Genomic DNA, 14945 nt, shown 5'->3' on the forward strand with positions numbered 1-14945 from the left:
AACAAAGTTGGAAGACTCACATTCCCAATTTCAAAACTTACTACAAAGCTACAGTAATTAAGACATTGTGGTACTGGCATAAGGATAGAAATATCCATACACTTAAGGTGAAATAAACCCTTACATTTGAAATAAATCCTTACACCTACTGTCAGTTGGTTTTTGACAAAGAGGCAAGACAATTCACCTTGTGCTCAGACAATTGGATATCCACATTCAAAGGAATGAATCTGGACCCCTACTCACAACATGCACAAAAATTAACTGAAAATGGGTCACAAACCGAAATGTAAGAACTAGAAACTATAAAGTGTAGACACAAATCTTCGTGATGCTAGGTTAGGCAACAGTTTTTCACATGTGACACCAAAAACACAAATGACAAAAGAAAAAATAAATTTGGCTTCAAAATTTAAAAATTTTGTGGTTCAAAGGACACTATCAAGAAAGTGGAAAGACAGTCCCTGTAATGAGAGAAAATGTTTACAAATCATATATCTGATAAGAAACTTGCATTCAGAATATACAGAAAACTGTTACAACTCAACAATAAAGACAAATAATCAAATTTAACTGGGCAAAGGATCTGAATAAACATTTCTCCAAAAAAGATAATAGGAATGGCCAATAAGCACATGGAAAGAGGCTCAACATCACTCATCATTTGGTAACTACAAATCAGAACCACAGTGAGGCATCACACCCATTACTTTAACTATAACTAAAAAGATGGATATTAACAAGTGTTGGAGAGGATGTGGAAAAATTGGAACCCTCGTTCATTGCTGGTGGGAATGTAAAATGGTGGCAGCCAATTTGAAAACAATCTGGGAGTTCTCAAAAAGTTAAATGTAGAGTTACCATGTGACCTAGCAGTTCCACTCCTAGGTATTTTTCCAAGAGAAATGAAAACAAATGTCCCCAGAAAAACTTGTACACACATGTCCATATCAGCAGCATGCTATAGCTATCAAAACTGTAAACAGTCCAAATGTCCATCCTCAGATGAATGGGTAAATAAAACATGGTATAATATCTATACACTGAAATATTATTTGGCCAAAAGGGAATGAAGTGCTGATCCACACTACAACATAGATGAATCTTGAAAACATTACGCTAAGAAGCTGGACACAAAAGGTCACATATTTTATAATTCCATTTATATGAAATGTCCAGAATGGGCAAATTTATAGACACAGGGATTAGATTAGTGGTTGCCTCAGGCTGGGGTGAGAAGTAGGGTGAGGACTGTTAATGGGTATGAGGTTTCTTTGGGATGATAGAAATGTTCCATAATTAGACTGTAATGTTTGCACAGGTCTGTGACTATACTAACTATTGAATTGTAAATTTCAATCAGGAATTTTCTGGTATATGAAAGATATTTTTAAAAAAGTAAATCTTGGAGGTGGCACATACTACTATATTCTGTTGGCTATAACTTAGTTACACTGTTACACCTTCTTGGGGGTAGGAATAGTGAAGGTGGGAACAGTGTTCTGTATTCTGGGCAGCCATGTGCTCAGCTAACATAAGGGGATTATGACTGAGGCCAAGGAGTGAGTGAGATATTGGTGTACATCTAGTAATTTCTGCCACCTTCTAGTTAAAGGTGAATCATAACAAAACTGCTGCAAGTTCCTGTCATTAAGTCAACAGGCATTCTTGATGAAGAGCTTCCTATTAGTTTGAAATAATAACCTGGTTTTTAAAAAAGGTTTAAATACAAAGAGAGGTTTGAGAAAATAGAGTAGCCCTCATTCTTTATTGCAAAATAGAAGACAAAAAAAGAGGAACAAAACCTTTAATTTCATCTGATAGCTCAATGTGTCAATTTGTGGGGTCTCAACAGTGAAAAATGACCATGTCAAATAATCATGAGTGACGCTTTATTGATACCAGCTGGGTGTATGAGCCTGGTCTGGTAAGAAGACGAGAAAAGTCCCCGGCACCCAAGAATGTCACAGTCTGATTAGAGAAATATAATGTATATGCATAAAATGTTAAATAACAGGATAATTTATAGTTACTACAAAATGTAAAAAAGCAGACAGTAAATGCTATGCAAGTTTATTAGCCTGAGAAAATCCTGTGACCTGAGGTATCCGAGGACAATAAGAGTAATAATACTTTTGGAGAGCTCACTATGTGTCAGATGCTTTGGAAGCACCTGCTAAATGTGATCTTGCGCCCTTCTCACACTAAGTGCAGGAACGGAGTCTCCTGGTGGATGGTGTCTCTCCAGGGCCCGTGCTCTTAATTGCCTCAGTTGTGCTCCGAACCCAGGCTGCACAATAGGACGCCCGAGGAGATTTCAGGACACTGCAGGTTTCTGGATCCCATTCTCAGAGATTCTGATTTCAGTGGTCTGGTGTGTGCCCTTACCCTCCCCACCACTGGAGGTTTGTTTTTTTTTTTTTTTTTTACAAGTCCCCAGAGGATTACAGTGACTGTTCAGCCCAGGGTCGGAACCACTGTGTTCCTTGGGGCTGTAGGTTCCTCCCCTAACACATGAGGGATGATCCACCCCTGAAGAAGGTAGGGCAGGACTGGAGACAGTAGATAACAGTCTCATTTTAGAAGTGGTTAGAACTGGACAGCGGCTAAGCTCAGGTAATGCTGTTTTCTACTGTTCCCACGCCCTTCCACCCACCGAGGCTTTTCTCTGTTCCACAAGATATGGCATAGTGATCACAGGGTGCCATCACCTAGAAATGGACTGTCCTGTTGAAGTGGGTGAAAGTAGAGATGCAGGTGCGCATATCACTGGAGGATCGCGCTGGTGCTCGATATTTGGAGCAGCGGAATGTTATAGGTGACTCTTAGGTTGCTAAAATTATTCATTGTGTCTGCCCAGAAGTAGGACATTTCATTTTCCTTTGCATTCATGGTGTCTGTGCCAGAAGCTCTATTTTTTGTTTACTCTACTATACTTTTTGGGAAGCTCTTATCAAATGGTTTTAAGATGTCTTTATTTGATTGAAAGCCTGTCTGATCCTTCCTCTCCTGTCCTTCCCTTTCTTCTAATACTTCTACCATTAGACTAAAGGCAGTTTATTCTCTTCTTCCTAGAGCTTTCTTTTCCACTGGCAAAATTTTGGTTTGTTTTCAGTTTCCATTGATTTCAAAATTATGACCTGTGCTTTCGTGGTTTCCTATAACCACATCCTCCCTGACCACTTTATAATTTCTGTATCTTAATTAGTTGCTAATTAGTTCATTCTTTTAGGATTTTCCTCACCTTCTATTACTTCCTTTTTAGAACACCTTACTGCAGACAACATTTTAATTTCATGGTTTCATGATCACTCTTCAACGGTCTTAGAGCAATTTGCTATGACATCATTTCTTGCCCTCTTTTACCTCCCCACTCCCCATATCCTTTCTTTCTTTACCATGTCATTGGGATTGTAGTTCTTTGGGATAAAGAAATAGTATGGTAGTGCCATGTTCTCTTCTCACAGTAAATACACTGACACTGAGGATGCTAACTAAGTAGCATTTAATTATATCCCTCAGCTTATGGGATAAAATGTAACTAAAAGAACAAGGAAAGGAATTTTAAGTGGAAGCTACCTTGGCAAATACAAGCTTGTATTTATGAAGAGTACTTAGAAGGAATAGCCTCTGTAACAAAACCTTTGTGATCACTATAATCAGGAGGCTTTGCTGGTGTTGAAGATCATGCATATAGATATTTTAGTTAAGGGAGTCTACTGAAACAAAAAAGGAAAACTACAACACATCACTGGCATAATATCACATCGAAGCCTATTTCTCCCATCCCAGCTCAGTGGGTCGTGAGGGCACCAACAGGTGGTTGGTGCCGCTGTGTATTGATCAAGGGATCCAGACTGTTGACAGCTGTGCTCTCTTCCTGAGAATCAGTACTCAGCCCTTGCCTGAGAACAGAGCAGAGAGGATGGTTTGTGGGCATTTTTCATGGGTAAGGACAGGAAGTGGGAAATGGCATTTCTGCTCACTGAAGGTATTTTTTAAAAAATGGAGTGGGGAGAGGGGATTGGAAGAAGGTGGTCAGAAGGTACAAACTTCGAGTTAGAAGATAAATAAGTGCTAGGGATGTAATGTATGACATGATGACTACAGTTAACACTTGCTGTGTGATGTACAGGGAAGTTGTTGAGACAGCAGATCCTAAGAGTTCTCATCACAGGAAGAAATGTTTTTTTTCCTTTTATTGTATCTAAACCCAGTATGTGGTTGTTTCATGATATATGTAAGTCAAACCATCATGCTGGACACCTTAAACTTATACAGTGATATATGTCAGTTATTTTTCAATAAAACTGAAAAAAAAGTCTTAAGTTGTAAGAGAAATGCAGTGGTTTGCTTATGTAACTGACTCAGTAGGGTTCCTGTGCACATGAGAAGGATTGTAGGATCAAGTAAACACATAATTAAAATTAAGCAACTCTATTAACAGTGAGGAAGTAAAATTCAGTGTTGTCACTTGACCAGCTTTCCTTTTAACATTGGTAAAATAAAACAATGCACAACTGTTAAATTAGATTTGTAGTAAGTAGTAACAGATACCATGAAACTTATTCATTACTCATTGTTGATAGATTTAGTTACAACATTAGGAGCAGTTTATATCCATAATAGATAAAAACAATGCCAAGGTTAGTAAATCTGATTCTCATTACACATGTATTAACAAATCAGATTATTTCAGTGGGGCCTCATTAATCAGTCAACAAATACATGAAACAAATACATGGGTATCCACCATGGACACGGTTCTCCTAGTGGGCTGAGAAGAAACCAAACTAAATGGGGATACGTTAAAAAGAAAGATAATCAGCAATATGAGTTTATATATTTGCTATGCAAATTGGAAGACCAGGTATTCTGGAAGTTGAAGGGATTAAAAGTGCATGCCCTCTGTAGAGATATAGCCCAAATTGTTGACTAAACTTGTTACTCTGGTGTGAAATGCCAACAGGAAAAACAAAGAGACACAAAAGTGGAAAATCAAAAACACTTTAATATTTAATTGCCAAAATCACAACACAACTTGGAGAATCATGCATCTGTTCTTTGTGACATGAGGATAGCACAAAGAAAAAAAAAAACCAACTTGCGTATGTGTCTGTGTTATCTGGATTCAGCCCAACCTTAATAGAAAACTCATCAGCAGTAAGCTTGCAGGTTTAATATCAAAACGTTATAAATTGTCATCGAAGTACATCATACTTTATATTTAAAAATAAAAAAGCATTTAATAGAGATTTGGAGTCTACCGTGAGAGACATACAACTATTTGAACTGATTGAGACACATCCTAAGCAACCCATATAAAAGGCAGTATAGTTATGCACTAATTCAGTATATCCAAATGTAATAAATTTAATCACAACTTAAACAAAGCTAAAATAGTTACAAACAGCATAAAAACATAAGATTCAATGGGGGAAACGATTCTAAATAAATGCAAACATTATTATGTTTGAATATTAAAAAAACAAAAAAAAACCATGAGGCGGTGAGTCTGGGCAACTCCATTGCATTGCTGTGGATGCTAGTAAGACAAGGTAATTTAGAGAGGATCTTTTTTTTTTCCTCCTAAGAGTTCATTTATTTGAGAGAGAGAGAGTATGCTCGAGAGAGTGTGAGCATGGGGGGGGGGGCAGGCAGAAGGAGAAGCAAGTTCCCCACTCAGCAGAGAGCCCAACATGGGGCTCCATCCCAGGACTCCAGGATCATGACCTGAGCCACCCAGGTGCCCCAGTTTAGAGAGGATCTTATCTAACAGCATTTTTGGTCCTGAAGTATCTTTGTTTCTTAACCCTTATTACCATGATTCTCAAAATTGACCAATGTATAGACCAATTTCAAAAGGAAAAAAAATGCCTGTAATCCCCACATTATTAAATTAGTTTTATTGTGTCATTTAAATATACATAAACATGGGCGCCTGGGTGGCTCAGTCGTTAAGCGTCTGCCTTCGGCTCAGGTCATGGTCCCAGGGTCCTGGGATCGAGCCCTGCATCGGGCTCCCTGCACCGCAGGAGGCCTGCTTCTCCCTCTCCCACTCCCCCTGCTTGTGTTCCCTCTCTCGCTGTGTCTCTCTCTGTCAAATAAATAAAATCTTAAAAAAAAATAAATAAATATACATAAACATTAAAATATCAGTCTAAGCTCCTCCTGCTCTGAGCTCTTAAAGAAATTTATAAATTCAGCATAGAATATTAGCAAAACTACAAAATTGCTATAGTTCAAATGAAAAATATTAGGATTCATATGAGGAAGACGTTCATGAAGGTGGCATTTGAGCTGGTCTTTCAAGAATGAGTATAATGAGTAGTGAGTAAATAAGGATTGGGAGATAAGGCTCAGGCAAAGGAAAGAAAGTGAGGAGGCCCAGAGGAGTGACGCTGCTCTGTGTGTGTGGCACGTGAAACAGGTCCTTTGGGCTCTAGCGTATGGTGTGGGGGATATAGGTCTTATATTCTGTGGATAGATCATGAGGGCCTTGAGTATTGAGCCAAAGACTTAAGGCCCCATTCTGTATGAATGAGAACCACTGAAGGCAGATGTGAGTAAAAGAATAAGATGAGCCATGTTGTATTCTTGAGTTTTTATCCGCAGCAATATTTAAGTAAGTTGACAGTGAAGAATGGGGGATTGAAAACCCAGCCAAGAAGTCAGCTCTATGAGAGCAGGGACTTGGTTCAGGACTATATCGCCAGGTTCTAGAACATAGCTGGTCCTCCTTACATGTTTGTTGGATGAATGTAGGATGCCTGAGTGAATGGTAGGGGGACATCCAGGTAGAAAAGGGTAGAAGATAAAGTCTGGATGAGGAGCTCAGAATACAAGTTGGTAGCTGAGAGAATGGATGTGCAAGTTGTCCATAACTAAGTGAATCCCTGAGGGGTGTGTAAGATGGTAAAGGAGAGAGAAACGGTGAACAGGTTAAGGGCGGAACCTTGATTAACTCCTACAGTTACAGCTAATGTGGAAAAGGGGGGAAACCGTGAAGGTAACAAGGAGAGATCAGAAAGGTGCATCAGGAGATGACAGTAGCCCAGCAGCCAAACCAGCAGGATTTGTGTGTATCCGGCTTACAAATTTTTATTTTAAATTTCGAATTTGATTTTTTTTAAGCAGACTTACTTTGAAGGATTCGTGGTTCTAATTTTCCTAGCGTTAAAAATGATTTTAACAAGTGTGTAAGACTTAATATTGAGGGGATCAAGGTCAAACCAGGCAAGGAAAGTATATCCCAGAAGCATGCTGGATCTGGGGAAATTTCAGGATGATATTAACGTATTTTGGAATTTAACACACATTTCTTTTAGACTTCTTGTTACTACATCTTTGAGCTAAATATATAAGTTTTAGCATGTTATATATAGTAGTTAAGCAACAGGATAATTATATCACAAAAATGTTTACTTTAGGGATTCATTTAATGTAGTGTCTCTATTAGTGGCCTACCCTAGGACATTTTAAGTGATTATATTAAGTTTTATTTCTAGACAATTTTTGTGAAACTTCTTTTGCCTAAAGCAGGCACATGGTTCAGTTGTTTAAAAAAAATAAAAAAGACATAAGCTCAAAAACAGGCACTGGTTTCTTACTCCTTTATAGCTTTGAAAATCATTCCGAATCCTCTTGACAAGAGTGTTTACTACATCAGCTAGCAGTAGGACTTAACATTAAATTTTCATTTTGATTAACTTGACTGCAGTTGTTTCTTGGCTGCCTCTTTAGAGCCCGCTGCGGAATAAAATTAAAACAGTTTTATGATATAGCAGTTCAGTTGCAGAAAACGACATTTTTCTTTTTCCCTGAATGGTGGTGTGTTTTCTCTCTGAGTTTCCTCACAGACACCCCATGGCTCTGGTTTCTTCCTCTCTAATCCAGCTTTTATAGTATTGACAGATTAATTTTCCTAAAGCAGAACTTCGGCCAGTCTCTCATCCCAAACCTTTCTCTGGCCTCCATTGCCAGAGAATTAGGACCAGCCCAAAAGCTATATATTCCTCTTGACATTTTCTTGATCTTCTCTGCCAAAGTCGCCATCTCCAGTCCAGATTCTTTATTCCTCTTGCCTAGCACTAGTCATGTCCTACCTTACATAAAATTACATGTGAACACATCTCACCAAGAGGATGTCAGCTTCTTGAATGCATGGGCCAAGCTCTCTTTTCATTTTCGCCCACTCCTCCATTGCTTGGTGCATGAAAGATCCTCCATAAATGTTTGCCAGTGTTCAGCATGGACACATTAAATATGTGCAGTTCTTTGTAGATCACTTATTCCTCAATAAAGCTGTTTTTAGAAAAAGCTAAACAAATAAGGAGATAAATGTTTGTTGGATAAATGAATGAAATATACCTTAAAATGACAACCTTGCAAATTTTTCTTCTTTCTCTTATATGGTCCTCCTGATCTTCTTACCCTTTACTTTTTCTTTTTTCCCATAGCACCTTTCACTTTCTAATGAATTCATATTTTAATTCCTCATTTTTGTTGCTGATACTCTCTCCCTCCTTCCTTGAGTGAGACTTGGAGCTGAGGGTCAGTTTCTCTCTGTTTTTTGGATTATTGTTGGCAGTTTTCAAGGCAAAAGTCAGTGTGGTGTTGAAGAACAGGGGGAGATGTAGAGGGACCTCAAAGTCAGTTTCTGCTGTGCAGCTTTAGGCACGTTTCCTAACTGCCCTGAAGTCATTTCCTCACCTGTAAGAGGATAATATAAACTCAATTACAATGTTATAGAAGGATGGAATTCTAGGGACACGAAGCGTGCAGTAAATAAAATTAATCGCTGACGTTTCCTGATCCCTCCTAACATCATATGACGGAAACCTCCGCACTTCCCATCATTGTCACTGTGTATCTTCACGGCCGCTCTGGGAAGCGAGTACTCTTGTTGCCCCATCTCACGGGGAGAAAGGAGGGTTTCTGCCCAAGACCGCACAGTGATGGGGGGCAGAGCTTTGACTAGACCAAATCTCTTGGACTTCATGGCTCGTGCTTGTAACCCCTGCCTGCTTGTCTCTGTGCCCTTCCCACCCTCCTACCTCCTGGTGGGGAGCCTCAGGGGAGGCCAGATGATTTCGCCTTTGGAGCAGCCCTTCCAGATCTTTCTTTCTGCTCCAACATGCTTGAGGGGGGTGCAGAGCACTCGTAAGTACCAGCAGCCTCCTCGGGAGGACTTTATGAACCTGGTCTCCCAAAGCGTGAGGGCAGGGGAGTCTGGTTTTGGAAGTTCCCCCTGGGGAGTTGGACCTCTCATTCCTGCTAGGATACCTCTGCTTCCAGATCTGCTGCTTTTTCTCCCATCCCCCTCATCCCCACTCCCCATCTGTGTCTCCTGCGACCAAGATGAAGTATTCTTGCATTAAGACTGTTTTCAAGATTGGGGCCTTACTGGATTGGAAACAGATCTGATGGCTTATGAATGTGATAACCAAATTGATCATTACTGCCTCCTCAACTTCTTTTGTATTGTAAAAGTACTGAAACTTTTTTAAGTGAACTGTGAATAAAACACCTAGTTAAATCACTGACTCGTTTGGTTTTTGCAGTATAATCAACATCAGAAATAAGAAAGGCTGTTTTCTGTATAAAGAAATTAGCCTTTTCAGGTATTATCTGAGCATTGAAAACGACTAAACCAGGATTAATGAGATGGGTTGTTTCAGCATCTAAAAAAATGTCTTTAAGTTTCAGGGGATGGATTTCTTTTTTGAAATAATTTACTTGTCATTGGTTCAGATGTTAAAAAGGTACCTCAGAAAATATCAAAATGAAAAAAATAATTTCATTTGCATGCTCTAAAGCTTCATTATTTTTAATTGGGAAATTTGGTAGGGGGCCAGAAAGAACTGGCAAAACATACAAAATTTTTTTTTTTTTATTCTTATGTTAATTCCCATACATTACATCATTAGTTCTAGATAAAAACATACAAAATTTAAAAGGAGATACTGGCATTTAATTTCAAGTACTGTTTCAACAGAGAGGTTTATCATATATTTTTGGTAGTTGTATTTTAGTGATTAAGAGCGTAAGCCTTGGAATGAGTCTGACTTGGGCCTGAATCCTCACTTTCCTGCTTATTAAATCTGTGAGCTCAGACATACCACTTAACATTCTGAACCTTGATTCTTCCCACCTGTAACAAAGGAACAATACCTACCTCGTAATATTATTGCATCATATGAAATAATACATGCAGAGCATCTAGGTAGTACTAACATATTGTTGGCACTTAATAAATGTTTTATTATCCTTGAGTACAATCATTGAGATAAAATGAGGTTTTGAAAATGTCTTCGCAGATAAGTGGGAAACATTTTTAGGGAATCCTGTGTGCAGTTGTCAGCTTGTTGTAGAATGCCTTTTTAGTGCTAATTCGGAAGCAAGCTTATGTCATCTTGGGATGAACTATCAATTTCTGCATTAGTGAAGTCTTAACTATTGAAATCTTACTGCAGAGTATGGAGCAAACAGATGCTAATTCTAAGTTTCTTACACTAAATTATCTTTTCCAGGAGAATGCATAGAAGGGCTGCGGGAAAACGAATACCTTCTGATTCATTCATGCCGTCAGTGGACCACCATCACTGCCCACAGCCTGGAGGAGGGACACTACGTCATTGGGCCAAAGATAGAGATTCCAGTACATTATGCAGGTACAACTCCCCTCAAGGGGCAAGAAGGGCAGAATGTGCAAATTTTTTCCTCCTGAATGAAAAAATAAGACTTGTCTATAAACTAGAGTATGATGACTTAGAAAAAAAGAATCAAACACGTTTTTGTGGTTATTCTATCTGTCAGTGAAAGCTCAGTGTCATTTTGTCATAGGTAATTTCTAATTAATGCATGTAGTTGCATGTGGATTCTTATCAGATATTTATAAAATGAACACTTTACAAACACAGAGAGTGTCTCTGTTGCCTTGGGATGGCAATCAGTATCTGAGCTGCAGTGTCTGAATAACCCTGGGCACCACATGGATGTTGCTTTTGGGAATGGCTTTACAAGATGCCATTTTGCATATGAGCATTGTGGTCTGGCTTTAAAAATAACGGATTGGAAGCTCAGATACCTGGCCGTGTTTGCAGCAAGGCACTTGGAATACAGGTAACTGTGATGCCCTCACTGCTTTCATTATTAAATCAGGGTGAGAGCGGCCATTTCATCTCACTTTGAACGCCATTCAGTTCAACAGTGCCACTGAGCCAACTTTTACTGAGTACGTCCTATGTGTCAGCGCTGTCGAGGAGTTCAGGATAACATCTAGTGGCTTGAATACAGTTTCAGTAGTGCTGGCTTATAAACGCAGTATAAAAAAAACCAAACATGTTATCCTATATTTGTATCTGTGGCTTATAGATCATTATGTAAAGGATCTTGATTTTTTTTTTCTCTGTAATTATTCTTATTAAAAAAAATTATAAGAAAGAATTTCTCTAGCCTGAAACTTTGTCCCCTAGAATTATATATGCTGACCATAGGAGTCACGTTCATGGAAAAAGGAGGAACGTATAGCTGCAGAAAGTATTAAAACTGATGACTGTTGGATTGGGAATCAGGCCAAAGGGACCAGAGAACAATACAAACCTTCTGGCCTGCCCAGTCTCTCCTGTCAGGGGGTCCCGTGACAGGTGAGATCTTTGCTCTTTTTAGGAGGCCCAAACTGCCAGCGCCTGTCTTTTGTGGAAAACTGTAAAGGAAGGTATAAGATTGTGCTTCATCATATACGCAGTTTTACCGGATGTACCGTGTTCTTCTCGTAGTAGATTGAGTTTTTGGTCTTTCCCCTGACCCCACTATGAATAGCTTATCAATGCGGTCTTTGGTCCTTAGCTTAAATCTCCTTAGAGACTCCAAACTGCCACCAGACTCACTGGCTTATTTCTCAAAACCCCTGGGGCTGGTTCTAGTCTGCTTCTCTACACTTCCCTTTTCTACTCTGGAGAGCGAACCTTCCATCTAGCTAAATGGGTCGCCTCGCTGTTGGCTGGACATACTGGCTACTTTTCCGTTTACGCCATTCCCAGGCCGGAGTGGCCTTCCTCAGCCTTGCTCTTATCAGGGCCTGTCCTTGCATCAGGATGGTGCGGGCATCCCTGCTATGCCCGTGGAGTCTCCATGGGTATTTATGGTGTCTCACATTCATTTGGCACAGGCCCCAGTCTTCATTCAGTTACCGTTTCCCAGGTAGACACATAACTTGACTTGTTATGTACATTCCTCAACAAGTGAGTCCAATTCTTTTTTATTTTAACTTTAAAAAAAATTTTAATTCTCGCATGGTTAATATACAGTGTTATGTGAGTTTCAGGTGTACAATATAGTGACTCAACAATTCCATGTATTACTCAGTGCTCATCATGAGAAGTGTACTCTTCATCCCCTTCACCTGTTTCACCCATCCTCCCACCCACCTCTCCTCTGGTAACTGCCCATCTGCTTGTTCTCTATAGTTAAGACAGTGAGACCAATTCTCAAAAACCTTTGTGAATCCTCTGGGTCTATACACAAAAGATAGAATTCTTTATTGCTGTAGATTCTTGATCTAGGGAACTCAAACTTGGCTATACATTGGAATGTCCTAGAGAGCTTTAAAAATGACCAGTGCCCAGATTCCATCTCTAGAGGTTCTGCTGTACCTAGTCTTGAGTGTGGGCTGGGCATCAGGATTTTAAATTATATAGTTAAATTATGCAGCCAGGGCTGGGACCCACTGTTCTGGGATGCATATTCACAGTGTCAGAAGAAAAGATTTCCTGAAGAATTTGTGTTTTATTGTCTTGAACATTTTTTTTTTTATTAGCAGCCATTCAGCTTCCACTAGGAAGAAAGATACGGTATGTTCAACAGCTTACTCTTTATCTATAACGAAGGTGATGGTACACTTAACTGGGAAACCGGGCCCCAGAGGGGAGGTGGGTGGGGGGATGGGTTAAACAAGTGATGAGGATTAAGGAGTACACTTGTCATGATGAGCACTGGGTGATGTATTGAAGTGTTGAATCACTAGATTGTATATCTGAAACTAATATAATGCTGTATGTTAACTATACTGGAATTAAAATAAAAAATTAAAAAGAAAAGAAAGTGATACTTTTTTAAATGAAAATTTGAGGTGCCAAGACTAAAAGGAAATGTGGACTCTAAGATCATACCGCCTCACATGAAAGGAAAGAAAATATCTTAAAGGGAAAAAAACCTTGAAATAGGACTGTCTTAGTTCAGGCTGCTATAACAAATACCGTAGATGGGGGAGATTATAAACAGTTCATCTCACACAGTTCTGGAGGCAGGAAGGATCCAGGGTCTGGTGAGGCTGGCTGCCTGGTTTGCAGGTGGTGGTCTTCTCGCTCCGTGCTCACTTGATGGAGCGAGAATTCCACCTTCTCTCTCCTGCCTCTTCTGATAAGGGCACTAATCCCATTCCTGAGGATTACTTTGTGATGACTAGGACATTGAAAGGAGGAGTGGTCCTTCTCTAAACCCCCCCACCCCATCCTTGTTGCAGCTATTGATTTCTGTCTGATTCGGTGTTTACCATGAAGGTGGCAGAACAGCCCATTTCTAACCAGAGTCCGCTGTTAGTTCCTTCCTTTGTCTTTATACGGCATGGAGAGCTTTTCCTTCTCTCCCATTTATTTATTTACTTACCTATTATGGAATTATGGATTGTTACGTCATTCTATTCCTGTCCTTATTTATTTGGATGTTCAGATTGTCCCAGACTTAGCCATTTGGGTCCAGCTGGCCCATGTATCTCTGTGACATGCCCCCCTTCATTTTTCCAAGCAACTCCTTCTTTTCTGGCAGAGGTAGCAACCGTTCTTTCCTTCAGGGCCCCTGCATTGTCCTGCTCCAGGCAACGCTCTTCACTCTGTGTAAATAGTGTCCCTTGGAGTTGTGTAGTACCCAGCCTGGGCAGCAGTATGCCGCTCTATTCATGTGTATTCCGGCATATAAGAAAACTCAGCATTTTTAGGAAATTACAATTCAGAGCACCTTTCCCATATTCTTCATCAGAAATTTTCATGAAATTCCTCATGTGAAAAGAAATAATTTCATAAAACTTTGAGAAAAGATAAATATGTCTTGAACTTCTTCTGAGAGCCATGCTCTGATATGGTGGTAATAAGAGTTGCCTTATTCTGAATTCTGAAATTATTATATGTGCTTTGGGAAAAAAAGAAAGATCTTCCCTCATTCTGGCAAAATAAGTTTTTCATTTTGGATAAGAAAGAGTTTTCTTGGTATAACAAACAATTGATTCCGAGAGAGAGAATGTGTTCAGTCAGCATCACATATTTTGCTAACAGTGGAGAAACTGCTCAAGAAAAATTGGCATAGTGTTGAGAAAAGCGATGGCTGCTTGCACACAAGTTTTACTCAGAAGGCATCACAAATAAATTGTATCTAAACTTTCTAACTTTTCACTGTACCAAAAGGGCAAAGATTTCCTAAGGAACATACAATGAAGAACTCAGAATGTTTCTACATTCTGCATACTCAGACCATGTAAATTACTGCTTGGCACTTCATCAGAGACTGTTGCTCATTCACCTGGCATGCATTCCTCCCACTACACCCCCCACCCCCCTCCCCATCTTTCCTGCTGACGTACTAAACCAAAAACCAAATCTATTTAAAAAAAAATTTTTTAAATCCGAGTGCGACTTCATTATAGCCAAGATTTTCTAAAGATGAATGATTTTCACTTTACAATTCACGTTTCTGCTCATCAGATTCCTTTGTCTCTGCAGCTCCGAGGGGTCCATCAGGCAGACATAAGGTGGTTACTGTGGAAGCTCCTACCTCGGGATTCCTTATTTATGCCGACCCCTTCTAGGGCATTCAACCAAATTCAGTACTCACAATTTGACTTTTTTTTTCCCTTTAAAACTAATATAAACTTCAGGCTTCCCAAAAACCTG

General features: G+C 39.5%; 1 protein-coding gene across 2 annotated transcripts in view; it reads left to right on the plus strand.

Annotated features, from left to right (window-relative positions):
- GAREM1 (GRB2 associated regulator of MAPK1 subtype 1) overlaps window positions 1–14945 on the plus strand; it is a 188049-nt gene that overhangs the window by 56503 nt on the left and 116601 nt on the right. For both annotated transcript variants that reach the window (XM_081801439.1, XM_081801440.1), the window contains exon 2: window positions 10533–10673. In XM_081801439.1, the coding sequence (XP_081657565.1) occupies window positions 10533–10673 (141 nt within the window). The remainder of the gene's footprint in view (window positions 1–10532; window positions 10674–14945) is intronic.

This window comes from Leptonychotes weddellii, chromosome 13, assembly GCF_054177405.1.
Source record: "Leptonychotes weddellii isolate Sample4059 chromosome 13, ASM5417740v2, whole genome shotgun sequence".
Taxonomy (NCBI): Eukaryota; Metazoa; Chordata; class Mammalia; order Carnivora; family Phocidae; genus Leptonychotes; species Leptonychotes weddellii.